This window comes from Sciurus carolinensis, chromosome 2, assembly GCF_902686445.1.
Source record: "Sciurus carolinensis chromosome 2, mSciCar1.2, whole genome shotgun sequence".
Taxonomy (NCBI): domain Eukaryota; kingdom Metazoa; phylum Chordata; class Mammalia; order Rodentia; family Sciuridae; genus Sciurus; species Sciurus carolinensis.
This window is the reverse complement of record NC_062214.1, coordinates 43,060,287-43,088,098: the sequence shown is the minus strand read 5'-3', so window position 1 is coordinate 43,088,098 and position 27,812 is coordinate 43,060,287. Positions and strand designations below refer to the sequence as shown.

Genomic DNA, 27,812 nt, shown 5'->3' with positions numbered 1-27,812 from the left:
AACCCCTAATATAAAAAATAAATAAAAGGAGTTGTCTGTCAGAAGCAAGGAAAGAGGGTAGTGCAGATAAAACTTATCTAGATAAAGTCATATTTTTCTGGGAAATTCCCTCCTCTCACCTAAAATCTCTATAGAAACTTCTTATACTCTCCTCACACAAAAGACAAGACTTTCTGATAAATACATGAGTGACTCAGTCCTTATGTCTTCCAAGGGACTGAATTTTTGTGTGATGGTGGACTTAAGATTTCAAGGTATCTGTAGCATTCCTTATTACTTATAGATGTATGAACGAGGCACACACCCAAAATTCCAGATTTGTAAAGAAGCAAAGTTTATTAGAACAAAAGGCCACAAAACATGGAGATTGACTGGGGAGAAAGTACACTAAATTAATGTCCTTTGATCACTTATGGAATGCATTTTTCTATTCCATTACATGGAAGTGTAGATTTTGACCATTAGTCCTCTCCACCATCGTCACTTTCAAAGAGAATACAAGGGATCAGATTGTCCCAAGCAGGCCTCAGAGTTGGGCTGGAGTGTCGGTTTGTGGTGGACGCACTTTATCTTCCTGTGTCTCTTGAGCTGAGACTTCTGCCTAAAGCTTTGTCCACAGGCCTTGCACACATAAGGCTTCTCCCCTTTGTGTGCCATCTGATGTGAGGTGAGGTGTGACTTCTGGATAAAGCCTTGGCCGCACTCTCTGCACACACAAGACTTCTCTTCTGAATGTACCCGCTTATGTGTGATTAAAGCTGACTTATTGCTAAAGCCTAGTCCACACTGCCTGCACATGTAAGGTTTATCCCTCGAATGCTTCCTCTTGTGCCTGATGAGCCCTGCCTGGTGGCTGAAGCCTCGCCCACACTCCCGGCACACATACGGTCTTTCCCCTGAGTGTGTTCTCTGGTGTGCAATGAGGTTTGACTTCTGGCTAAAGCCTCGTCCACACTCCTCACACACCATAGGCTTTTCCCCTGAGTGTGTCCTCTGGTGTCTGATGAGATTTGATTGCTGGCTGAAACCTCGACCACAATCCTTGCACACGATTGGCTTCTCCCCTGAGTGAATGTTCTGATGTCTGTTGAGGTGTGACTTCAGACTAAAGCCCCGCCCACACACCCCACACACATACGGCTTCTCCCCTGTGTGCGTCCTTCTGTGAGAGATGAGGGTTGAATTCTGGCTAAAGCTGTGCCCACATATTCCACACACATAAGGCTTCTCCTTTGAGTGTGTCCTCTGGTGGTTGACAAGGGTTGTCCTCTGCCTGAAGCATCGCCCACATTCCTTACAGGCATAAGGCTTCTCCCCCGAGTGTGTCCTCTGGTGGGAGATGAGGTTTGACCTATCACTGAAGCCGAGGCCACAGTCACTGCACACGATGGTCTTCTCCTCTAAGTGCGTCCTCTGGTGTCTAACCACAGCTGACTTCTGGCTAAAGCCTTTGCCACACTCCCGGCACACATAAGGCTTCTCCCCTGAGTGTGTCCTCTGGTGTATGATGAGGTTTGACTTCTGACTAAAGCCTCGCCCACACTCACTGCACATGTAAGGTTTCTCGCCTGAGTGTGTCCTCTCGTGAATGATGAGGGTTGACTTCCGGTTGAAGCCGCGCCCACACTCCCTGCACACAATTGGTTTCTCCCCCGAGTGTGCCTTCTGGTGTCTGGCAAGGCTTTTCTTTAGACTGAAGCCTTTCTCACACACACCACACACATAAGGCTTCTCCCCTGAGTGTATCCTCTGGTGACTAAGCAGGTTTGTCATCTTGCTGAAGCCCAGTCCACACTCTCCACAGTTGATGGTTCCAAATCCTAGGACTTCTATCCTCTTCAGCAATTTGTCTGTTTCCTCAGCGTTCCCTGTCTGAGCTGGACTGGCCTCCACTTCTACCCTTCTGATGCCATTCCGAGAGCCGACTGGCTGCCTTTGGGGTGGCTTGGAAAATGCTCCTGAAGCCCTTTTTTTTGTCCTACCAAACAAAGGCTTGGTGCCTTCTCGCTCTTGGCCTTCTGCTTTATCCCTCCAGGAGCTTCCATCAGAGGCTGGCTGCTGCTGCTTCCGGTCCCCCAAGCATGGATCCCCAGGATCGACATGACTTTCTGCACACAAGCACGTGAAGATCCAGGGAGGATGATTACACAGCACATGTTGCACAGGGAATTTCTGACTGGAGAAATCCGGGGGGGACAAAGGACCAGGGTGGAGTTCTGGCTTTGCTTCTGCAGCAGAGAGAAAAGCTGAATCAGAATGGAGTCCTCGGTGGGACAGCCCAAATAATTCTGCCTAATCTGATGATGAGTCTTGATCCCATTCTTCAAAATGCTTAAAATTACGTGCTACCTGACCAAGACTTCCTTTCTATGACCTACTTTCCAGATCATACACCATACATCTTCTATTATAATCCAGAAGACCCTCTATAGAAGTGAGGCTATAAAAGCATCATAAGCAGTCTGGAGTATACAAATAGGGCCAATATGAAAGTCTCTGCATAGTTACCTTCAAGCTCATAATCACACACTGATAAGAACCATGTCTACATGGTTTGTTGATTTTTTTGTTGTTGTTTTTGACTGAGAGCTATAATTATAGGACTCAGGTTGAAATGTCTTTCCCCATTTCCCTAGAATGACAAATGGATAAAGAGAGCAGTCATTCAGACTGGCCAGAGGACCCTAGACAAGAAAGCAACTATAAGTGAGTGAGTGGTTAAAGAGACAGTGTCTGAAACACTGAGGTTCCCCATCTAGTGACAAATATGTACCCGAAGATTACTTTGTGTCAGAATTTCTATAAGGCAGTAGGCCTTCAGTACTGGACAACACATAGTCAGGTTCCCACTAACTTAAAGATGCTCCCTCCTGGCGCTCCTGACAAATCTCTAAGAACTGTTCATTTCCATAATTAATGTAAATTTCCCCCAGTTACCAGCATAAAAGAATAATTTCCAGGCTGGGGATATAGTTCATAATACAGCACTTGCCCAGCATGCACAAGGCCCTGGGTTTAAGCCCCAGCACAAAGGAGAAAAAGAAAGAAAAAATTCCTACATAGTACTTCTTGTATAGGAAATGTTAACATTAAATATATTGTTTTATCACTGTTGGTTCTAGTCAACTAAAAGCTGACTAATAGTAAATAATAAATAACCAAGCAATCTGAAAAACCAGTATAGATCTTACTCTACCCACTCTTATGTGACCAATGAATAATGAAACTTATTAGAAATGTTACCCATCTAGATTCCAGAATGATTCTCTTATACAGAATGCTATTTTTCACTCTAACTGAATTATTATAATTAGCATAATCATTAACTTATAATTAGTATAATTACCCTTTCCTAACACTTAAAATTCTTGGGTCTTTCCATTCAGAAAACTACATAATGAATATCTTCCTTTTGTGTTTCAGTGCCTGGCAAGTAAACAGCTCACCTTCTTTCCTTTCAGTAGCTCCAATGGCCTTTACTTCAGACTTGGATGACAGTATGAGAAGTCACTGATGTAGCCTGATGCTTATCTCTCCCCAGTCCCAGTGCTGGGAACTCATCATGCATGGTACCTAGGATTGATTTCCCAGTGGTCCCTCAAGACTGTTCTCAGCAGTGACTAAACCCTAACTGCTTACATGGAGTTTTGTTTAATCTAGCTTGTCTGAGGATCCCCAGCTCATAACTGATTTCATATGTCTATTTCTGGCCAGCAAACTCCTTGAGATTACGGTAACTCTGGAATGGGTGGAGTTTTTAGAGTGGATTTGTGGCTCTTTTTCCTCTTGAATATGACAGAAGGAAAGTCCATTGCTGATATCTCCTTGGTCAACTTTCATACACATTAGGTCAAAAGGACATGGTTAGCAGATCTTTCGGCAGTAGAAGAAACTCCTCTGTCTATTCTGGGTAAGTCTGGTCGCTATGATTTTGATATAGGAAATAATACCCTTACCTATCCTTATGGGAACCAAAGTCTCTGATATGTATACTAACTTCTGTGGCTACATATAAAATGGCAGGCTTTTCTTTCCTCTAAACATTACATGTTAGAAATTACAGTAGTCCCTTAAGAGAAATTTTAATTTTTAACAGGGTTTTAATAACTATATGGAATAATAAAAGAAGCAGGAAAAATGAAATTTCAATTCTCTATTGGTCAACCTTTTCAGTTGGTTGTAAAACTGGCCATTATGTGTGCACTTGAGGAATATTTAGTCTGAGAGAGATTGAACACAAATACTACCAGATTGTCATTTATAAAATATTGTAAATTTACAGGTACTCCTGTACTGACAGGTTTATAGAAACTAGTAAGTACTGACAATTATAAATTTTAAAAACCCAAGAATATCCATATTAAAATAAAAACAGAGGGCTGGGAATGTAGCTCAGTACATGCTTAGAATGCATAAGGCCCTGGGTTCAATCCACAGTGCCAAAATAAATAAATAATAAATAAACTCCCAGTGATTTTGATGGCCTGGTTTCTGAAGGGAATCTTCTTGATGCAGCTGGAGATCTAGCTCTAAAGAAAAAAGTTGCTGGCCTCAGTAGCACACACCTGTAATCCCAGCAGAGATGGAGGCAGGACTGCAAGTTTGAGGCCAGCTTTGGTAATTTATTGAGAACGTTGCCTTAAAATAAAAAATAAGCAAGTAAAAAGGGCTGGGAACGTAGCTAGAGTGTTCTGGGTTCAACCTCAAAATAAAAAAGGAAAAAGAAAAACGTTTAACTTAAGTTAGGAGTCATGGTTATCAAATTGCACTGAAAGAATGAGAGGCACTCAGGGCTTATAAAGAACTTTAATAGTTGGCATGTAACTACAAAGAAGGGAATTAATATGTCAAAGTTCAGTAAAACCTTGAAATTAGACATATGTAGTATCTTTTTCCTGACTTCACTACAGTGTTAATACCACACTAACATAATATTTTAGTGATTAAAAAAACTTGCTTCTCTCTCTCAAAGAAAGTTTAGTTACATTTCCAAGACTCTACTGATGGGAGAAATCATAAGTTAATATTATACTCAGAAATGCTTAATGTTAGGAAAATGTAGACATATATGTCCAAACAATATAATTCTATGCCAGAATTTGGGGGAATTTATGGTTCCTTTGCTCAAAGTAGACTTCTGAAATAGAATATTTTCCAGGCAATTTTAACATCAACACTGATTATGTTTCTTTTTAATTTCTAAGAGCGCCTATTAGATAATAATGAGAATTAATAATTTTGTTTTAAAAACTAATACTGAATATATATATTTATCATGTACATGTTTTGAAATATGAGTACAATGTAAAATGAATAACTCAAACTAATTAATATGTATTACCTCTTGTAACTATCACTTTGTGGTAAGAACATCTACTCTCTTAGTGATTTTCAAGAATATAATTCATTGTTATTAACTATGGTCACCACATATACAATATATGAATTTATTCCTCCTATCTGAAATGTTATATCCTTTGACCAACATCTCCCCAATGACTTCTCCCTCACCCTCAACCCATGGTAACCACCATTCTACTCTGCTTCTGTAAGTTTGACATTTTTAGATCCACATATAAGTGTGATTGTGTGGCATTTTTCTGTGTCTGGCTTTTTTAACTTAACATAATATTCTCTAGTTCATTCATGTTTTTGCAAATAAGCCTGGTATGCTTATTTATTGCATTATTATATACTGTAATAACATTCTGATTAATGAAGTAGATAAGATGACTCTTCTTTTTGTGTACCTATCTTGTTTTAAGAACTCTGATACTGCCTTTCCTCAAACCAAGTCCTAAATATGTAATAATGAAACTGTTACAATGTATTTTACACTTGAAATAAGATAGTCTTTTCACCCAAACACCTATATTTTGGGTTTCTAAGAAAATTTCCTGGGCAATCACGAAGATTTGTTTCTTGGATATGTACACCATTCTTATAACTTTAATCTGCTCAATGCTGTTGTGAGAGCTGCTATTTTTCTTTAAAACATTTTTTTAAAACGTATATCAAAAAGATAAGTTTAACTTTAAGCCAATTAAAGTGCTAATTATTAATATAATTATAAGCTTTCAGGTTGAGGAGAAAAACATATTTGTATAAACATACAAAGGCTAGGGTATATGGCATTCACTCATTTTGGAATGCACACTCAGAACAGATAAAGCTTCTACATCCTCTCGATTTCTGTCCCATATTCCTTCCATGTCCTTGGCTAGACCTACTACCTCTACTGTCCTGAAAGGAAGATCTGTGTTTCCCTCAAGCAGATTGACAATTTTTCCAAGCATTAGAGTTGAGTCAATGACCCTGTTTCAGTTCAGTTTCCATATCCTTGCCTACCATACATCTTTTAGGACCATCCATATGCCTCTTGATTTCACACCTTTCCCTGCAGACTTGGTAACCTGCTGACATCCTCTTCACTATAATACCTGTCAACAACCTCAGGGTGCTCTGTAGGGATGATCAGTGGCTAACACTAGCTTCTCAGCTTACCAGGCACTGCACAATCTTCAAAGTCACTAGTGTGCATATTTCCTTCTCTGATAGTCTTTTATTCCTTTGGCTCATGCTGAAGTGGCATGATCACACTGTTCCCTGATCTTATTCAGGACTCTGATCCATCTTTCTTTTCATATACCAGTCCTTCATCTTCTTTATTCATATAACTGAGATCCAATGAACTTAAATGTTCAATGATATTTTATGAACTGTACATTCAGCTGAGAGTCTATAGAAATACACATCACCCTTGCAAATACTGAATTGTATCCCCCCAAATTCTTAGGTTAAAGCCCTAACCCCCAGAGTGACTGTATTGGGAAACTGGGCCTTGAAAGAAGTGATTAATGTTAAATGGGTCATAAGGGTGGGCCTTAAACCCACAGGATTGGTGTGCTTATAGGAAAACAAAGAGACAACAAGAATATATGAGCATAGAGTAAAGACCATGTGAAGACACAACAAGAAAATGGCTATCTGGAAGCATGGTGGTGAGGCTTCAAAACAACCGAACCAACTGACACCTTGATCTGAGACTTCCAGCCTCTAAAACTATGAGAAAATAAATTTCTGTAAAGTCACCCAGTCTGTGTTACTTTGTTACAGCAGCTGAACTAACACAGATGCTTTACTTCTTCTGCCCTGATTTCCTCCTTTCCTATCCATGTAGTAAAACACCTATTCATCTGCCTCACAGCCCCTAAGTAAGTCTCATGAAACTTACCAGTTATTATAAGAAGTATCAAAGTATCAAAGTACCAATTAAAAGACAACACTGCTTGGTTTGACATAAAATGCAATATCAGTAACATGCAGCTGCTTAAAAACAAAATACCCAGATCATATTATTTTTATTTAAAAATAAAAGGATGAACAAAGAAATACCATACCAAAAATATACACAAGAAAGGTGCTAAGACAATAAGAAATAAAAAGGAAGTTATGAAGCAGAGAGAACTTTAATGTCAATACTTCATTAAAGAATGAGATAAAATTGTCATGAGCCTTTATACACCTAATAATACAAGGAAGTGAAATAAAAGGCAAAAACTGAAAAAAGTGGAGAATTTGATATTGATTACAATGACCATGACGAGCCTCATGACACTTACAAGCAGATGAAAATAGGTACAAAGAAATTGAAAAATAGAAATAGTTTCTATTATATATGTTATATTCCCTTGATTTTAAGATAGAATCAATCTCCAACACCAAAAAAAAAAAAAAGATAGAATTAACTGTAAGGCTCTATATTCAATTTAATAAAACTGAGGAGAAAATTTCTTAACCAGAAAAAGAAAACATACACCTTTTTTCCTTCCCTCATTACATACACTTCTTTTATGAACAGGAAGCACAAAATTATCAAAGGAATTTAAAAAATTAAAACACTCATACAGACACATATTAAAGTTACCTATACTTTTATAATTTAAAAGAATGCAAACAAGGAAGAATTCTCAGCAACTCCTTGTCCCACCCTCCACAATTCCATATCCCTAGGCAACTACTAGTAATGGTAAATAACAATAGATTTTCACATGCTCACAAAAACATACTCTTTCACAAACTTCATTTTTACTAACAAAAGATTAAAATGAATAAAACATTATTATGCAAATTTTTCATTTAGTAATATATCCATTCAGTATCAACCATTTTTTTAAAGGAAGTAAAGAAAAACTTGCTTGTAATTAACGAACAGACAGAAAAATCTCATCACAAAAATAGAAAATTATAAAACTAAATGGAAATCACAGAACTGAAAAACATCTTAAAAAGTTTACTGGGGGCTGGGGTTGTGGCTCAGTGGTAGAGTGCTTGTCTGGCATGTGTGAGGCACTGGGTTTTTTGATTCTCTGCACTGCATGTAAATAAATAAATAAAGGTCCATTGACAACTAAAAAATATATATTAAAAAAAAAAATTACTGGCAGAGGCCAGTATACTAAAGATGAGAGATGAGACAGTAAACTTGGAGACAGATCAACTGAAATCATCCAATCTGAAGAACAAAGAGAAAAAAAAGTTCTAAAAATACAGACAGACTCAATAGCCTGTGGAATAACATAAAAAGAATGAATACACAGTAATTCTTGACCCAAAATGGAAGAGTGAGAATAGGGCAGGGAAAAAACTGTGAAGGAATAATATCCTAAAGGTGGTCACACCACAGTCAAACTGCTGAATGCCAGAAATATAAAGAAAAATAAAAAGAACACATTGAGAGTAGTCCAAGGAAACAAATTAAATTCAGGGTAATAATAATGCAAATGACAGCAAACTTTTTTATTAGTTATAATGGTGGGCAAAACAGTACCTTTTAAGTGCAAAAAAACATAATAACTTATGGTTTGGATATGAGGTATCCTCCAAAAGCTCATGTGTGAGAAAATGCAAAGAAGTTTAGAGGAGAAATGATTGGGTTATGAGAATCTTAACCCAATCAGTGAATTAATCCCCTGATGGGATTAACTGAGTGGAAAAATGAGGCAGGTAGAATGTGGCTGCAGGAGATGGGTCATTGGGGGTGTGCCTTTAGGGTACATATTTTGTATCTAGTGAGTGGAGTCTCTCTTTCTCTCTGCTTCCTGATCATCATGTAAGTCACTTCCCTCTGCCACGCCCTTCTGCCATGATGTTCTGCCTCACCTCTAGCCCAAGGAATGGAGTCAGGCTTCTATGGCCTGAGACCTCTGAAACCATGAGCCCCTAAATAAACTTGTCCTCCCCTAAAATCGTTCTTGTCAGCTCTTTTAGTCACAGCAGTGAAAAAGTTGACTAAAACAATAACCAATCTAGAATCGTATATCCAGTAAAAATGTGTTTCAATAGTGAAGATGAAATAAAGGCACTTTTAGCAAAACAAAATATGAGAGAATATAATAATGCCACCTGCATCACAAGAAATGCTTAATGAAGTGCTTAAGGCTGAAGGACAAATATTAAGGGGAAACTCAAATCTTTAAAAAAAAAAAAAAAGTAAAAAGAAAAAGAAAAGAACAGAAAATGTTCACTGAAAAATTTATCCTGAATAAATATACTGAATAAGTATAAAAGACATTTTTTTCTTAGTCAAAAAATAAATATATAAGTGCTTAAAATAAATAACATAATAGGGAACATGTTATATAAATGACAAGTTGGGAGGGGGTAACTAGATCTGTAAATTGCACTGCTCTTAAATTTTACATAAAGTAGTACTCAGATTAAGTAGAATATAAAAAGTTAAGATTGTATATTACACTCCCTTACAGTAGGAATCAGCCAACTTTTTCTTAAAGAAAGTAAAGAATAGGGCTAGGGATGTGGCTTAGTGGTAGCACGTTACCTAGCATGCAAGAGACCCTGGGTTCAATCCCCAGCATCCCCCGCAAAATGAAAAAGTAAGTAAATAGTTTAACTGGGTGCAGTAGCACATGCCTGTAATCCCAGCAACTCAGGATGCCCAGGCAGGAGAATTGCAAATTCAAAGCTAGCTTCAGCAACTTAGTAAGATCCTGTCTCAAAATAAAAAGGGCTCAGTGCTAAAGTGCCCGAGTTCAATCCCCAATATAAAAATTAAAAAAAAAAAAAAAATTTAAACTATTCTTGGCTCAGTTATTTTTTTGTTTGTTTGTTTTTTGTTTTTATAAGAATTCCATTTCAATTTCTCAACTGGCTTTTTAACTCTCCTTTCTTCTACTGGGCTTTGCTATCTTTCTCTAGTTCAGTTTTTGCTATATTCTTGAGTTAGCCTGGGGAAAAGGGAGAAAAACCCAATGGAAGGACAAAAGCTTCCCAGAGGAGGAAGGGGACACAAGGAAAGTCCCTAATTTGAATTAAAATGAAGGTCTGAAGGGAGGCTATGCCTGGCAATCAGAACAGCAGCCCATGAAGTCAAGAGAACAAATTCCCTCCCCAGTACCTTATCAATGTCTCCTCTCTCCCAACCCTCTGAGCTGCTGACACTCTGGTGTCCCATTTGCCCAGTGTTCTCCCACTTACCTGGACAGGTGACCAGTAGACATTTTCTTTCTTCCCTCCATGTTTCTTTCCCTTGCTCGAGCTGGGTGATGAGTTTTGGTTTAGAAAATGGAATTCCTAACAACAGAATGAATCAAATACCATTACCCTATGTAAATGTATGATTACACAAATGGTATGCCTCTACTTCACGTACAAACAGAAACAAGATGTACCCCATTTGTTTACAATAAAAATAAATTTTAAAAAACTACTTAAATGTACATTACAAGTGAGTGACTTGTATGGTATGTAAATTGTATATTAATAAAACTATTTTTTAAGTGAAAAAAAAAAAAATGGAATTCCTGCTCTCAGGAAAAGAAAAAAAGATGGCTGTAGGTTATGGAATCAAGGGTCCACTCAAGAATTCAGAGTGAAATGGCAGTCATCAAGCCTACAAACAATAATAATGCTGGAGTAGATGTAGAGAAAAAGGAACACTTTTACACTATTGGTAGGACTGTAAATTAACACAACCACTATGGAAATCAGTATGGAAGTTCCTCAAAACATTAGGCATGGAATCACAATGACCCAGCTATACCATTCCTTGGTACTTATCCTAAAGAATTAAAGTTGCCGGGCTTGGTGGCACATGTCTGTAATCCCAGTGGCTCAGGAGACTGAGGCAGAAGGATACGAGTTCAAAGGTAGCCTCAGCAAAAGCGAGGTTCTAACTCAGTGAGACCCTGTCTCTAAATAGAATACAAAACAAGGCTGGGGATGTGACTCAGTGGTCGAGGGCCCCTGAGTTCAAACCTCGGAACCCCGCCCCCCAAAAATAATTAAAGTCATTATGCTATAGTGATATATGCCTGCCCACGTTTACAGCAGCGCAATTCACAACAGCCGAACTATGGAACCAGCCTAGGCGTTCACCAACGTACCAATGAATAAAGAAAATGAGGTATGTGTGATGATGACAAAATCAGGCCTGGATATAAAATAAACTGTAAGAACACTGTCTTGAAAAACTAGTGCCTGGGAAAGGGAAACCTAATTAACACCACTGACGCCCACCTTTTAGATTGTACATAACTACCTCTAGAACACTTAAACACTCCAGTTTGAAGTGTAAATACCCCTGCTGAGGCTTCAGGTTCAATTCTCTCCTCTGGAGAGGAGTCAGTTTTCCCCCTTATAAGCACTCTGCTGTTATAAACATGCTTCCCACTAGAAAGCACCTATGGCCTTCTATTGTTTAGACTAGAAATTTTATGGCACCAGATCACCCATAAATGTTGTGAGAAACTGGAGATGGGAGCTCAGAATTTGGAGTTTGATCTCCCTTTGGGCCCACAGCATAAGATAAAATTTGAGTTCTCCCACTCTCTGAGTGCCATTTGCCGCTTATTGATGGTCTGATTCCACAACATATATACTCAATGGAGTTTTATTCAGTCATAAATAAAAATGAAATTATGTCATTTGCAGGAAAATGGAACTTGCAACATTATGTTAAACAAAATAAGCCAAACTCATAAGGTCAAGGGTCAAAAGTTTTCGCCTATATGTGAAAGCTAGAGGAAAAGAAAAAGGAAAAGCAAACTGGGGTGGGGTGATGGGATCTCATGAAAATCAAAGGGAAATCAGTAGAATCAGTATTAATAGAGGAAAGGGACCAGGGGATAGGAGAAGAGAAGTGCTGGGGAGTAATCTTGGCCAAATATGTTATGCATACATATGAATATATAACAAAAAATCCCAACATTATACAACTATGCGCTAATATAAAATGTGGAAAAAATAATTCAGAGTCACACTTACCCAGAGAGACCAAGTTGCTGTAGTTCTCCAGCATCACCTCCTTGTACAGGGTCCTCTGGGCAGGGTTCAGCAGGCTCCACTCTTCCTGGGAGAAATCCACAGCTATATCCCTGAATGCCATGTGTGCCTGAAACATAAAATACAGCCTACTCGCCTGCTTGCTCATGGCTCAGGATGAGGGGTAGAGAAAGGCTACTCTGGGGAGGCGGTGAAATACACAGATACTGCCTGCGACTGTTGCCACCTGTTGCAAGACCTTTAAACCCCACGTCTATTCAGCCAGCAGCATTTGTGAACCTATATATTCAAGGTCCTGAGTGGACTCTTTGGGGTATACATGTAAAAAATAAGAGTCCATAGGTTTGGGGAACTTTAGATCCAAGCAGAACAAACAACATACAAAAATTAAATAACAATTAAAGCACAACAGACTTTCTGAGTTTTAAGAATTTAAAACATCAGGGGATAGGGATATAGCTCAGTGGTGGAGTGCTCACCAAGCATGAGCAAAGTCCTGGGTTTGATCTCCAGTAGATACACACACACACACACACACACACACACACACACACACACATAGAGGAATTTAAAAGATGAAACAGGTATCTTATTGGCACTGCAACATCTGAGTGACTGAAGTTCATACAATTCTATACTGGCAAAGACTAAACAATTCAGTTTTTCCCCAAATCCCGCAGACCTCAGTTTTTGTAGTTACTGGGGAATGGTGGAGTATCTGAACCACAGTGTTTGGGTTTGAGGCTCATTTCTGCCACCAACTAATGCCTCAGTTTTCTCAACTTGAAACAACTATAACGATACATTAAACTTCTTGCTGAGGACGTAGCTCAGTGGTAGAATGCTTACCTAGCATGCATGTGGTCCTGGGATTCAATCCCCAGTACCACCAAAAAAAGAAAAAAAAAAAGAAAAAGAAAAAAAGAAAAGATAAAGAAATTTCCTCCCCATACTGGATACTAACAGTGGAATTTCTTGGTCATTCAATCAAAAAACTCATCTCTATTCCCTGCTCTAATCCCCCTGCTTAGTTTTATTCTATCTACTTAGCACTATTTCAAAATAGAAGATACATTGGGATGAGGTTTCCCAACACTGGGTCTGGAACTAGGTCTTTTTAAATGGATTCACCATCACCACTATCCATCTAGAGAACATTTTCAGCACTTCCACACTCGAACTCTGTAATCAATAAACAGTAATGTCCCATTCTCTCCTCAGACCTGGTATGACCATTTTATGCTCTTTTTTTAAAAAATATTTTTAGTTATAGTTTGTTTATTTATTTATTTTTATGTGGTGCTGAGGATCGAACCCAGTGCCTCACATGTGCTAGGCTACCACTGAGCCACAACCCCAGCCCCAACCATTTTATTTTCTGACTTTACACATTTGGTTATTCTTTATAGCAAAAATAAGGAGAATCACACAAAGTTGTCTTTTGCGGGGTGGCGAGGCAGAGGTGTATTATACCATTGAACCATGTCCCCAGGCTTTTTTAACTTTTAATTTTGAGACAGGATCTCACTAAATTGCTTAGGGTCTCACTAAGTTGCTGAGGCTGGTCTCAAATTTGATCCTCCTACCTCAGTTTCCCAAGTTGCTGGGACTATAGGCCCATGCCACTGCATCCAACAATGTTATGTCTTCTTGTGTTTGGCTTATTTCACGTAGTATATCTTCAAGATTCATTCACATAGAAGCATACATTAAGAATTTCATTCCTCTTTAAGGGTGAGCAATACTTCGCTGCATGTAAATACTATATTTTGTCTATCTATTTTATCAATGGACATGCTTCTGGCTATTGTGAATAATTCTGCCAAATACAGTGATGTATAAATATTTGTTTGAGTTCTTCCTCTCAATTCTTTTGAGTATACACCCAGAAGTGCAAATGATAATTTTATGTTGAACATCTAAACCATGGCAGCCACTAAGCACATGTAAGGATACCATCACTAATGGTTACGGAAATGTAAATGAAGTCCACAAGGATATAGAATGGCTATTGCAAAAAATAGAGAGAGAGCACAGAGAAATAAGAACTAGCAAATGCACCATTTCCACACCAGGTACGCCATTTTATATTTTCACCAGCAATGTAAGAGGATTGTATTTTATTCCATTGATCTCTAAATCCTTATTATGCCAGTGTCCTCTCCACATGTAAAGGTTTTTAATTTTTAAAGAACTTTCACTAATTTTCTCTATTATTTTTCTATTCTCTATTTAATTGACTCTGTTCCAATGCTTATTATTTTTCTCTGTACTAATTTTATGTTTGGTTTGTTCTTCCTTTTCTAGTTCTGTATGTTGTAAGAGAACATTACTGCCTGAAAATTTTACTTTTTAAGACTAAGAAATATTTTACTCCATTATACACATGTACCTAATATTCATTTTATCTGTTCTTCTTTGAGCACTTTGAAAATATCAACTCATTGCCTTCTGCTTTCTGAGATTTTTGTTTTTCAGTTGATGTAAGGTATCCCTTGTATGTGAAGCAGCTTGTTCCCTGCTGTTTTCAAAATTCTCTTAGATGTTTTTGGCTTTTGATATTTTGATTATAACATGCTGTGATGTAGGTCTCTTTGAATTTATCCCATTTATACTTAGTTGAGTTTCTTTTTTTTTTTTTTTCATTTTTATTTTTACTAGTCAATGGACTTTTATGTATTTATTTATATGTAGTGCCAAGAATCGAACCCAGTGCCTCTCAAACATGCCAGGCAAGCACTCTACCACCAAGCCACAACCCCAGCCCTCATTGAGGTTCTTGAATGTTCATATTCAAGTCTTTCATCAAATTTGGAAAGTTTCTGGTCAATATTTCTTCAAGTAATCTCTTTCCCTTTTTCTTTCTCTTCTCCTTTTGGTAATCACACAATGTGTATGTTGGTCCACTTCTACTTGATCATGTTCCACATGCTCCAAAGACTCTGTTGATTCTTCTTCAATCTTTTTCTGAGTTTCTGGCTTAAATTTTTTTTTTTTTTTTTTTTTTTTGACCAGGAATTAAACCCAAGGGTGCTTAACCACTGAGTCATATCCCCAATTATTTTTATCTTTTGAGATAGGGTCTTGCTAGATTGCTTACAGCCCTGTTGTGAGGCTTAGCTCAGTGTGATCTTCCTGCCTCAGTCTCCTGAGTTGCTAGGATTACAGGTGTGTGCCACCACAACCAGCCTGACTTAATTTTAATTGTCCTATCTTCAGGTTTGCTAATTCTTTGTCTGCTCAAATCTGCTTCAAAATCCCTCTAATTAATTTTTCATTTCAGTTGTTACACTTTTCAGCTCCAAAATTTCTCTTTGGTTTAAGTTTTCTCTTTTTTTTTCTTCATAGAATAAGTTTTAGTTTTTTTATTTTTATTTTGATTCACTGTACACAAATGGAGTAGAACTATCGTTATAGTTATACTGGTTATACACAAAGTGGAGTCATACCATTGCGTATTCATACATGTACATAGGGTAATGATGTTTGTCTCATTTTATTATCTTTCCTTCCCCTGCCCCCTCCCCACCCCTCATATTTCCATCTACACAATCCATCCTTCTTCCATTCTTCCCTTACCTCTCCGCTGCCCCCACTTATGTATCATCAACCACTTATCAGAGGGAGTTGGAGAATCATGCTAAGTGAAATACACCAATCCCAAAAAACCAAAGGCTGAATGATTCCTCTGATAAGTTTTCTATATCTTTATTTACATTTACGTTTTGTTCTTACATTATTTTCTTAACTTTGTATATATCCTTTAGGTCTTTAAGCATCTTTTCAAGCTATTTTAAAGTCATTGTCTAGTAAGTCAGTATTTCCTATTGACCTGCTTTTTCCCCTTTGAATGGGTCATATATATTTTTTTAAATTTATTTTTATTGTAAACAAATAGGATACATGTTGTTTCTGTTTGTACATGGAGTAACAGCATACCATTTGCATATTCATACATTTACATAGAGTAATGATGTTTGATTCATACCGTTATTTTTTTCCTTCCCTCCCACCCTTCCCACCTCTCTTTTCCCTCTATACAGTCCCTCCTTCCTCCCCGCATACATGTCATCATCCGCTTATCAGTGAGATCTGAATGTGTCATATATATTTTTTAATGCCTTGTGATTTTTCTTGAGAATGGAACATCTGAATCCTAAAATATGACAACTATGAAAGTCAGATTCTCCCCCTTACTCAAGGTTTGCTGGGTTTTGTTTGTTTTTCAATTGATATAAGGTATCTCCATCCCAGGGATTAGCACAAGGTATAATGTTGTACCTTCCCTTAGTTGTGCATGGTGACTTTCTAAATTCCCCTATATATGCGATTGCTTTTTACTTTCCTAGTCCTGGAATGCCTGGCTTTTGAAAAAGGAAAAGTAAAGGGAGGGAACAGGTTGTGACTCCTTAAATCCCCTGGAAGTCACTTTAGCTGGTGAGGGTTGGAACAATGGCAGACCACCTCTGTGATCAGGAAAGGCAATCAGAGCACAGATCCTTGATACCTGGAATATAAAATCCTTATTTTCCACCCTGGTGCAAGCTGCTCTAGTAACATGTGCCTGGCTGCTGCCACAGGACCAAGAGGATGAGGGAAAGATGGCACTACTTCACTAAGAGCTGATATTAAATGTGATATACCATTCATGCCTTCCCCTGGAAGCTGAAAGTTTCACTAAACTCTTTCAAAATAGGTACATCTGAAAGATTCCACCACTACAACTGTTATGTAGGTGGGGAGGGAGATTACTAGTTCTTCCTATTCTGTTATTATGATGTCACTCTAAACCAGTAGAAGTTGTAAAGCTGAATAAAGGAATGTATACTCTTATACTGCAGATTGTGTGTTGTTCAGGGCTAACTACTAGGTTAATCACCAAGTCATGGACTGAGCAGAGAGAGATGCTGAAGAAGAGTTTCAGGTAAGATGATTCATAGCCAGAACTGGAGCTGGACTAAGCTAAGTATCAATAAGGGAGTCAGGGCAGGAGAAGGGAATGTGTCCATCCTTTGACAGCCAGTATGGAGAAAGGAAACACTCACCATTCCCCTGGCTCTCCGGGACCCTGTGGCCACTTTTCCTGGTCTCCCTAAAGAAGGATGATATTCAGAAGGTAGATCTGGGTAAGGAAAACAGAAATGAGAGGGTGTCAGGTAGAAACACTCTTCCCATTAGTGAGAACCTGCTCTTGAACCCTACAAGTGGTGGAGCAGTGGCCAAAGGGAAGTGTAAAAAAGCAAGGAAAAGGTAGTCCTTGGATACAGCAAGTTAAAGGAAAAAAACAAACAAGGAGGAAAATATGAAGTCTTGCAAAACAAAACGTTAAAATAAAAAAAGGACACACAAGCTTTCCTTCCTTTGCAACCAAGTAGAAAGCAGTACTTTTGTTATACTGATAAGAATTTTCTTGAACTAGAAAAAAAATCTCAAAAACACTAGACTACCAGTTCTGTTTACAGAAATACAGACATGAAATCATCATCTATAAAGAGAGAAAGAAAGAGAGAAAATGAGAATCCAAACAATTCAGTTAAAGAAAATTTCACACACATACACACATACACACACACAAATTATGGTGAAACATAAAAATCCATTATAAAACCATAATTCCAAGCTGAATTAAATATTTTCAAACATTTCAGGATATAAGATAGCATTCTGGATCAAAAATTCAAAAACCAAGAAACTAAGAAGAAGGCAAGAAAGTAAAGTAAAAAAAATAAGATATGACTGACCCTGTGAAAAAATAAAAACAAACCTTACTTGTAGGATTACTGTATGCAAAATGAAGTCTAAATTATAGGACATTCAAGAAAGAATAATTTAAATAAAAACATGGTGGGCATTAAGAATAACCAGAAAAGAAGAGAATAAAAAAATGAAATAAAAAATAAAAAGGATCAGAGAAAAAGAGGTTAGAATGGAAAACAGACAAAGGAATAATATTAATATATGCCTAAAACCAAACAAAAAAATAGAACAGAACAAATATTTAAAAGTATAATTGAAGAAACATTTCAAAAACAGATAACCTGATACAATGGAGAAGCTGACTTATAACTCTAAGATATCTACTTTCTAGTTTTTCTAAACTATTAGATTTTAAATAACAACAACAAAAATCCACAGAAATTCTAAGCAAAAAATACCAAACTACCACCATCACATTTTTCAAACTCATAATTCAACTACTGCACATTACAGATTGAAATGTACACCCACAGGCTACAGGTGGGTACAGCCACAAAACAGTATGATGGTTCCTCCAAAAATTTAAAATACAATTATTGTGTGATCCCCATGCCATTATACGCCCAAAAGAACTGCAAGCAGTAACTTGAATGAATGTTTGTACACTCATGTTTACAGCAGCATTATTCACAATGCCAAACAATAGAAACAACACAAGTAATAATGAAAGATGAATAAACAAAAAGTGGTATATGCAGACCGTGGAATATCATTCAGCCTGAAAAGAAAGGAAATTCTGAAACATGCTACATGGAGGAACCATGAAGACATGCTCAATGAAATAAACCAAAAATGTAAATATTCAAAGTAAGAGATGACAAGGGAAATAAATATTGAACTACTAAAAAACTTTTCTAATGGTGATAGGCATGAAACCAGGGCCTGACACATGCTAGGCAAGTGTTCCATCACCAAGATTCATCCTCAGTTCACAAAAAAAAAAATTTAAAGTCATATTAGATTATTTTACAGAGCTCTGCACACAGAGATGTAGTGAACAACTTCCAAAGAACTATAACTTATCAAAATTGACCTTAGAGGGTCAAACTAAACCTTCAAACTATATGGTCTCAATACTCTAAAAACTGTTGCAGAACATTGAAAAATAAGGAGAATTTTCTCATTCTTTTTATAAAGCAAGGAAAACACTGGGGCCTAAACTTGATAGTAATTATCACTTACAAATATTGAAAAAAAGTCTAAATAAAATATTAGGAAAATATTTCACCATGACAAAGTGAGATTTACCCAGATTGGTTCAATATTAGGAAACTCATTATTATAATACACCATATTTTCAGACCTGAGGAGAAGTCACAATTGCCTCTTTCTTGCCCAGATAGTCTAAATAAACTCAATGCCCTTGGGGAAGAAGGGAATGGGGGCGGTAAGAGAAGGGAGGGTGGACATGATCAAAGCTTGACATATGTATGTATGGAATGCCACAGTGAAGCCCATTCACTTGTACATTTAATACAATAATTAATTAATACAATTAATAATTAATATACAATTAATATACAATTAATAATTGTATTTTAAAAGCTTCATAGCAGCATCATTAAAAATAACCAAAAGGTGGAAACAACTTAGGATTCATCCAAAGACAAAGGAATAAAGAAAATGTGGTATATACATACAGTGGAATATTTTTCACCCTTCAAAAGGAAGTAAATTTGGACATGCTACAACATGGATAAAGCTTGAGGACACTATGGTGAAATACGCCAATCACAAAAGGACAATACCATATGATTCCACTTATTTGAGTTACCTAGAGTAGTCAAATTCACAGAAACAAAAAGTGGAATGGTGGTGGCCAGGATCCAAGGAAACAGGGAGATGGGAAATTATTTTCAAAGGACACAGAGTTTCCATTCTACATGATGAAGAGTTCTAGAGATCATAGTTATGAAAGTTACACGACAATGTGAGATGCTTGATGCCACTGAACAGAACACTTAAACATGGTTAAAATGGCATAGTTTATGTTTGTGTGTTTGGGGCGTAGGGTCAGTCTCAGTGACAGAGCACCTGCCTAGCAAGTGTGACAAGTGTGAGGTCCTGGGTTTTATCCCTAGCACTGCAAATAAAATAAAATGAAATGAAAAAACAACAACAACAAAAAAAAAAACCTGAATAACTACTGGTCACTTAAAAAAAAAAAAACCCTCAAGGATATAGGATTGATGAACTTTTAAAACTTTATTTAGAACTAATTTTAGACTTACAGAGAAGTTAAAAAATATCAATTTCCATATACTCTTTACTTTCTCTAATGTTAACATCTTAGAAAACCATAGTACCATGAACAAAAGGAGGCAACTAACATTGACACAATACTATTGACTTAATTAAACTTTGCCATTTTTTCCAATAATGTTCCAATAATGTTCCAATAGTTTCTCAAATTCCATTTAGTTGTCATGTATCTTTAATCTCCTCTCATCTGCAACAAATCCTGTCTTTTCTATCTTTAATCTCCTCTCATCTGCAACAAATCCTGTCTTTTCTTTTGTAAACTTGATGTTTTTGAAGAATGCCCTCCATTTTCCTTTGTGTTTTCATGCTTAGAATGAGGTTATTTCCCTTTAGGTTATGATACCTCGCAGGCTGTGATGCTGTGTCCTTTACACAGTACCACATCAATGAGTTCATACTGGCATGTCTCACAACTGGTGATGTTATATGTGATCTTGACCACTTGGTTATGGCAGTGTCTACTGGGTTTCTCCACTGTAAAGTCACTAAATTTCTGTTTATAATGAATATAAGGACTTTGAGGTTATGCAAATATCCTGATTCTCTTCAAACTTCCACCCACTGACTTTGGCACACTTCTGTGAAACCTGACTGTAACATTTATTACTATATTTACCAAGTTACAATGTTTTATATCCCTCTTTCATACCAAACTTATTAATTAGAATTCCATAAGCAAAAGCTATCCCATCTCCCTATTTATTTGTATTCAATTATTTATTTATATCAATATGGGTTCATATTTTATCCTAGGGTTTATAATACAGTATTATTACTATTTTATTGTTCAAATTATTCCAGTTTTAAACACTGTGGGTGGGGGGGTGTTCCTTCAGGTTGGCCTTATTTCTGCTCTAGCCAGTAAATGTGATACAGGTGACAGTATGCCACTTGCAGGTTTCAGTTCTAGGGATTAAACCCAAGGGCTCTTTGCCCCTAAGCTACATCCCCAGCCCTTTTTATTTCTTGTTTTAAAATAGGATCCTGCTAAGTTGCTGAAGCTGGCTTCAAACTTAAATCCTCCTTCCTCAGTCTCTATAAGTCGATGGGATTACAGGTGTGTGCCACCACGCCTACCTTTACAGGTTTCAGTCATAAGAGATCTAGAAACCTTTCACTCATGGGAACCCTAAGAAATTCAACTACCCTGCAGAAGCATGCAGAGAGGCAGAGGCCCAAGGATACATGAAGAATGAGGCCCAGTACCAAGCTAAGTCCAGCCTTCCAGCCAACAAACTAAGACACCAAATGTATGAGGAACCCAAATGAGTCCCCAAATGACTTCAGTCTCAGTGAGATCTGTAACTCAGAGTGGAAGAACCACTTAACTGATACAGCAGGTAACCCAAAGAATCAGGAAGATTAACATGGTTACTCTTCTAAACCACCAAGTTTTAGGGTAGTTGTGCAGTAATCAATAATCGAATCAGAACCTTTTCAAACGTGTTATGCCTTCTCTCTTCAGCATTCTTTTTATGTTTTTGGACCAGGGGTTGAACTCAGGGTCACTCAATCACTGAACCACATCCCTAGCCCTTTTTTGTATTTTATTTGCAGACAGGGTCTCACAGAGTTGCTTAGGGCCTCACTAAATTGCTGAGGCTGACTTTGAACTCGCAAACCTCCTGCCTCAGCCTCCCAAGCCGCTGGGATTATCTCTTCAACATTCTTAATAACAGAAGCACCCTCCCCATCATTCATGTGCTTATTCAGCCATTATGACTACTACTTCCCTACCTGCCACAGCAAACCAGTTACCAAGAATGACTGATTCTACCTCTGCCAACTCTCTCCTCACACTTACCGGTTTACATTGCCTTACAATGGCAAAAGCCTCCTGACACAGTCTCTGAAGACCACTGCCCAACATCCTCGTCTGCTTCATCTATTACTTCCAGAATGAGCTGTATACACAAGGTTGGGTTGTTCCTTTGTTCAATTATTATTTATTGAGCTAAGGTGTGACAGGCACTGTTGTAAATACTGGGCATGTGGAAGTCAACAAGGACAGAAATTCCTACCCTCATGGAAATGAAAGTCTAAAGGAGAAAGATGGGCTCATGAAATAAATCAATAAAACACAGTTTATCAGTAAGTGATGAGTGACTTTAAGAAAAACACAGAAGAAAAGCAGTAACAGAAGCGGGGTCACTTTCAAATTTTAAATAGGGTGATTAGGAAAGGCATTTATGAATTGACTGGGTAAAAATCCGAAGAATGTGAGGGAGTAAACATCTTAGACAAGGGAAGAGTCAGGGTAAAGACCCTGATGTAAGAGCCAGGCTGGCATGGTGAAGAAACAGACAGATGGTTCACCATATCTGATGTGGTATGACTGAGATGGAGTGGTGGAGATGAAGTCCAATGTCCAAACTTGTAGGATACAGGTTGTACCTTGGTTGGAATGAAAAGTTACTGCAGGGTTTTCAGCAAATGCATGTCATAATCTGATTTATACTTGAAAAGATCCTTGTTGCTGTATAAAACCTTTGGGGGCAGTAGGGGGAGTCAAGAGACCACATCAAGGAAATGATCCAACTGGAATGGTATCCTGGACCACAGTGGAAGCAGCAGGGGTTGGAGATTGTTAGAGCTCAGATTTGCTTAGTATAAACAGTGTGTAAGAGCAAGAAAGGAACTGAGGATGACTGCAAGGTTTTTTGTTTGTTTGTTTGTTTGTTTGTTTGTTTGTTTGTTTGTTTTGTGCTGGGGACTGAACCCAGGGCCTTGTGCTTGCGAGGCAAGCACTCTACCAACTGAGCTATACCCCCAGCCCCAGGATGACTGCAAGGTTTTGAGCCTGAGCAATCTGCCAGGTCAATGGTAGACTAATCACAGACAATCTGTCCAGTTGCCATGTAGTCTACCAGGAGTTTCCAGGTCTCTGCTCCCTTTTAAAGAATCATCTATACCTCACTAGCAGTATGTTTGGGGAAGTGATCAGAATTTGTTATTGGATACATTAAGTTTGGGAGGTCCATGAGATATCCAAGCAGAAATGTAAGGTAGACAGCAGGAAACTAAGATGTGAAGTTGAAGGTTGAGATGTAGGGTGAAGCGCAGAGATGGCACCTGGAGCCTTGAGAAGGGACAGTACCACCAGGAAGAGAATACAGCTGGAGAAGACAAGAGGTCTAAGAACTGAACACAGTACAGGCTTAAAAGTAGAGAAGGAACCAGCAAAAGGGACAGAGGAGGGGCAGTCTCTGGAAACGAAGAGCAACTGTGTGAAAAGATATTTTAAAGAGGAAATAAGCAACTATGTAAAGTGTTGCTGAAAATTGAGTGTGGTATTTAGTCATAGGGAGAATAATGGAGACCTTAACGAGGTTATTTTTGGGGGGAGGTACTGTGGATTGAACTCAGGGGCACTCAACCACTGAGCCACATTACCAGTCCTATTTTGTATATTATTTAGAAAAAGGGTCTCACTGAGTTGCTTAGTGTCTCACTTTTGCTGAGGCTGTCTTTGAATTCACAGTCCTCCTGCCTCAGCTTCTTGAGCCACTGGGATTACAGGCATGCGCCACCATGCCCAGCCCAAACAAGGTTATTTTTAATAGAAAAGACTGAAAAAGCCTTATTGTAAAGTTTAAGAGATGACTGAAAGATAGAAATTGAGACAGCAAAATAAAGGTGATTTTTTCAAGGAGTTCAACTTTAATGGAAGCAAGTGCACAGGGCAAGAAGGTGGAGAATAGACAGGAGGATAAGGTAGTGTAGAAACAATGATAAAAAGAAGAAGAAAGAATCAAGGAGTATGCATGGGTGGAACTAAAGGATGTAATCGCCAATCAAATGAAAAGTAAGTTCAGAAAGAATAAGAAAACAAGGAAAACTGAGAGGTCCAGCTTGTGTCATGAAGTAGAAATTACTGTAAGAGTAGAAACAGGTAGAGACAGGATAAACCATCATGCTGAATTCCAGATGCTTCTCTCTCTCCTGCCTCCCACCAGGGGTGTTTTAACTAGGGAGAAAAGGTATTTTTAGACAATTGTAAAAATTAAATATAGACTGGGTATTAAATATTAACAGTCTTTAATTTCATTAGGTATAACAATGAAAGTATACATGTTAAAATTATACATATGTCAAAATAAAATTATACATACAAATATACATCCTAATACGTTAGAGATGCCTTCTGAAGTTACTTGCAGGTGAAATAATAAAACTGGGATTTGCTATAAACTACTCTAGCATGGAAAAAGAGTAAGGGCATTGGAAGACACGAGAACTAAATGCTGACAACTTCACAGCACCAGACAAGCCCTGGAAATGAGAAGTCTGAAAAATGCTGAGAGGAGGAATGTAAGGGGCAAGGATGAAGGAGTCACGAATCAGGGCACTAGGTCTGAATATCTGTGAAAATTGTCATCCAGGGCTGTCTTTCAACAGGAACCAGCTGGGTCTCTGATCCTAGATGACAAAAAATGTCAAAGTTGAACTAAGGAGATCCTATTCACAGGTTGGGATGCAAAAAGTTAAGTGGCACTCACCTGAAGCTGGGCAGTGGGGAGTCCAGGAGTCCTTCCTTTTCCCAGCAGGCAGTCCTCTCTGCTTGGCTAGGGGGGTCACTGGAGGCAGAACAGCAACAAAAAGCATTCAGGGAAGCTGGTGGAAACCCTCAAGCTCCAATAGGGTAGCACCTCCTCTTCCTTGAGGGCATCAAGAATGGACCTGCTGCAGAAGGAAAGAATAATTGTGAGCAGCTTCCCAAGAACAGAGCTGGGATGTTGGTCTAAGAACACAACCTGCCCTGACATAATGTTGACACCAAGCATGAAGTGATCCTCTCTACTACTAATAATGAAAGGTAAAACCTCTTGAGCACTTAAGTATATACCAGAGACTATTCCAGGTATTGCATGAGTTTTACCTCATTCTAACCTCACAACATACCAATGAAGTAGATGGTATTACCATTTTACAGATGAAAAAAACTGAAGCACAGTGAGGTCAGTCTCTTGCTCAAGGTGACAAAACTATGAAGTGACAGCCTGTGGAAATCCGCTTGTAGAGACCAGGTTCTGAAGGTTGTAAGGCCTCTCAGTTTGTTTACTTTGAGATGAATTAAGATTGGTCATTTAAAAAAAAAAAAAAAAAGATCGGTCATAAGGTAGTTAAGTGCTGAATATTGACAGTTCTGCAGAGTTTTATTTCTGGATATTTGAAATTTCTCCATAATAAATCATTAAAATGGAATTTAAAATGCTGTGATTTTTATGGTCAATGAAAAACTTGCCAAATGGGCCCCAGATCAACCTCCTCCTCCAAGGCCCAAACCAGGGAACGATCAGACGAATGGGAACCCTGTGATCACGCCACTGTGGCCACTCCACAACTAGTCAAACCTGGACTTGTTTGGTTAAGCCAACCAATCCCTCAGCCCGCCCCAGCAAAGGCGAAGGGTGGTTGTGCCCGAAGACCACCAACTCGCAAACAACCAAAACCCCCGGGATGCTGGGCCCTCAAGACATTCCCTACTCACCACCTTAGAAGCATCAGACCCCTAAAAGCCTACTTACTCAACCCCACCAAAACGATTATGGCATCAGCAAGCGCTTCTTCCAATACCGGGATCCCAACCAAGGCCGAAACTCTCGCCACCCACACGAACACCAAGACAGAAGGCCAGAGCCCTGCACCCACCTACTACCCCGTTTCACGGTTGAGGTTCACCTCACTCATTCGGAGATGCGCACCCACATCCCCAAAATAAGACATCCGGGAGAGGACGGCCCGAGCCATGCCTGCGCGTCCCCTCCTCTCCCTGCTTCCCCGCGCCATCCACACGGTCCCCAGGCTCATCCCATAAACCAGCCTTTCAGGACCTTCCTTTCCGCGCAGAAAAGAGCATCGCCGCTACAAGGATCCCTTGGGAATCTCACTCACCAGCGCCACCAAAGAACAAGGGGTCGCTCCAGCCACCGGCTGGGGCTCTTCTCCAGCAGGTCTACGGGACTACACGACCCAGAATCCTCGGCGTGGCGGGAGGACCACACCTCCCAGGCTGCTCAGCGCAACCAGAAGCGCGCTGACAGCAGGCAGCTCGCGTTGGCCTCCAACCGGTCTGTCTCTAGGTAACGTGTGGCGGTCTGCCGGAGGAAGACAACTGTGGCACCCGACGTTTTTCTTAAAAGCGTGTTCACGGGTCATGTAAAAGCTCCGGGTGAGGCTTCTCGCCCTGCCGTTACTCTCTCTGAATGCCTCTTCCTCAAAGACTACAGTTCCCAGTGAGCCATGCAGTGACTTCCGCATCCGGTGTTGGCAGCGCTACCACTAGCGGAAATGACGTGTGAGGGGCGCTAGATTTTTGCTTGTACTAGTGGCTGATGGAGTTTGTACCTAACTTCTTTCCTGGATAATTCTTGTTGCTACCGGCCTCAGATCTCCGCAGCTGTGGCTGTGGGGTTGGAAACCTGCGCCCATGTTCCGTGAGCGCCAGGCAGGCGTAATTTTGTCCAACACATATACCTTTTAGACGTCATTTAAGACCTTGAAGAGGTTGAGTGGTCTCCCCAAGGTCTTGCATCCTATTTAAGATGCATCTGGAGTCGGAACCCAGGCCCTCAAACCAAACATACCCTTTGCAGGTGTCCTGATACCTTTTTGGTTTTTTTACTTGTCCTTTGATTGGCTTTTCCTTTAGGGTAGTTCCTCCCTATGCTGACTTGTATTGTTGCTTTTCACTTCCTCCTCACAAAATATTTTGCTGAGAATGTTCTGCAGGACAGGCTTTCTATTTGTAAATTCTTTTAACTTGTTTATCGTGGAAAGATTTTATTTTATTGTCAAATCTGAAGGTTAGTTTTGCTGGGTATAGGATTCTTGGTTGGCATCTGTGTTCTTTCAGAGCTTGAAAAATACTGTTCCAGGCCCTTGCTTTTAGAGTCTGGGCTGAGAAATCTACTGATATCCATATTGGTTTCCCCCTATATGTAATCTGATGCTTTTCTCTCTCAGTCTTTAAAATCCTATCTTTATTTTGTATGTGAAGGATTTTCATTATAATGTGTCTTGGTGTGGATCTGTTGTAATTTTGTGCACCTGGTGTTCTGTAAGCCTCTTGTATTTGATTTTTCATTTCATTTTTCAGGTTTGGGAAATTTTCTGATATTATTTCATTGAACAGGTTGTTCATGCCTTTGGTTTGTATCTCTGTGCCTTCCTCAATCCCAATAATTCTTAAATTTGGTCTTTTCATGATACCCCATAATTCTTGGAGGTTCCGTTCATGACTTCTTAACATCTTCTCAGTTTGTTCAACTTTATTTTCAAGATTAAATATTTTGTCTTCATTGTCTGAGAGTGTGTCTTCCACGAGATCTATTCTGTTGGTGATGCTTTCTATTGAGTTTTAATTTGGTTTATCATTTCTTTCAAGTATTTCTGTATGTTTATTTGTTTGTTTTTCAGAATCTCTATCTCTTTATTGAAGTGTTCTTTTGCTTCCTGAATTTACTCTTTTAACTGTCTACTGGAATGGT

At 38.7% G+C, this 27,812-nt stretch overlaps 1 protein-coding gene across 5 annotated transcripts; it reads right to left on the bottom strand.

Annotated features, from left to right (window-relative positions):
- Nucleotides 1–319: 319 nt before the first annotated feature.
- On the bottom strand, nt 320–26,284 carry Znf133 (zinc finger protein 133). Of its 5 annotated transcripts, none has more exons than XM_047542313.1 (6): nt 26,218–26,284; nt 24,822–25,005; nt 17,349–17,425; nt 12,286–12,412; nt 10,498–10,593; nt 320–2,228 (listed from the first exon to the last, which is right to left on the bottom strand). In XM_047542313.1, exons 2-6 carry the CDS (start codon nt 24,925–24,927, stop codon nt 487–489), a joined length of 2,148 nt encoding a protein of 715 aa, XP_047398269.1. In that variant the 5' UTR covers nt 24,928–25,005; nt 26,218–26,284; the 3' UTR covers nt 320–486. The 5 variants fall into 5 exon arrangements, with proteins under 5 accessions (XP_047398269.1, XP_047398270.1, XP_047398271.1 ...); XM_047542314.1 differs by having other exon boundaries at nt 24,822–25,002; nt 26,218–26,267; XM_047542315.1 differs by having other exon boundaries at nt 26,157–26,241.
- Nucleotides 26,285–27,812: the final 1,528 nt, after the last annotated feature.

Excerpts from the sequence above, each read along its gene's own strand:
- Znf133 (XM_047542313.1), bottom strand. The coding sequence starts at position 24,927 with ATGCTTTTTGTTGCTGTTCTGCCTCCAGTGACCCCCCTAGCCAAGCAG. Across the intron at positions 12,413-17,348 it reads CCCGGAGAGCCAGGGGAATG|GCACACATGGCATTCAGGGA; the intron begins GTGAGTGTTTCC and ends TTTATGTTTCAG. Across the intron at positions 2,229-10,497 it reads TCTACTGGTCACCTGTCCAG|AAGCAAAGCCAGAACTCCAC; the intron begins GTAAGTGGGAGA and ends TCTCTGCTGCAG.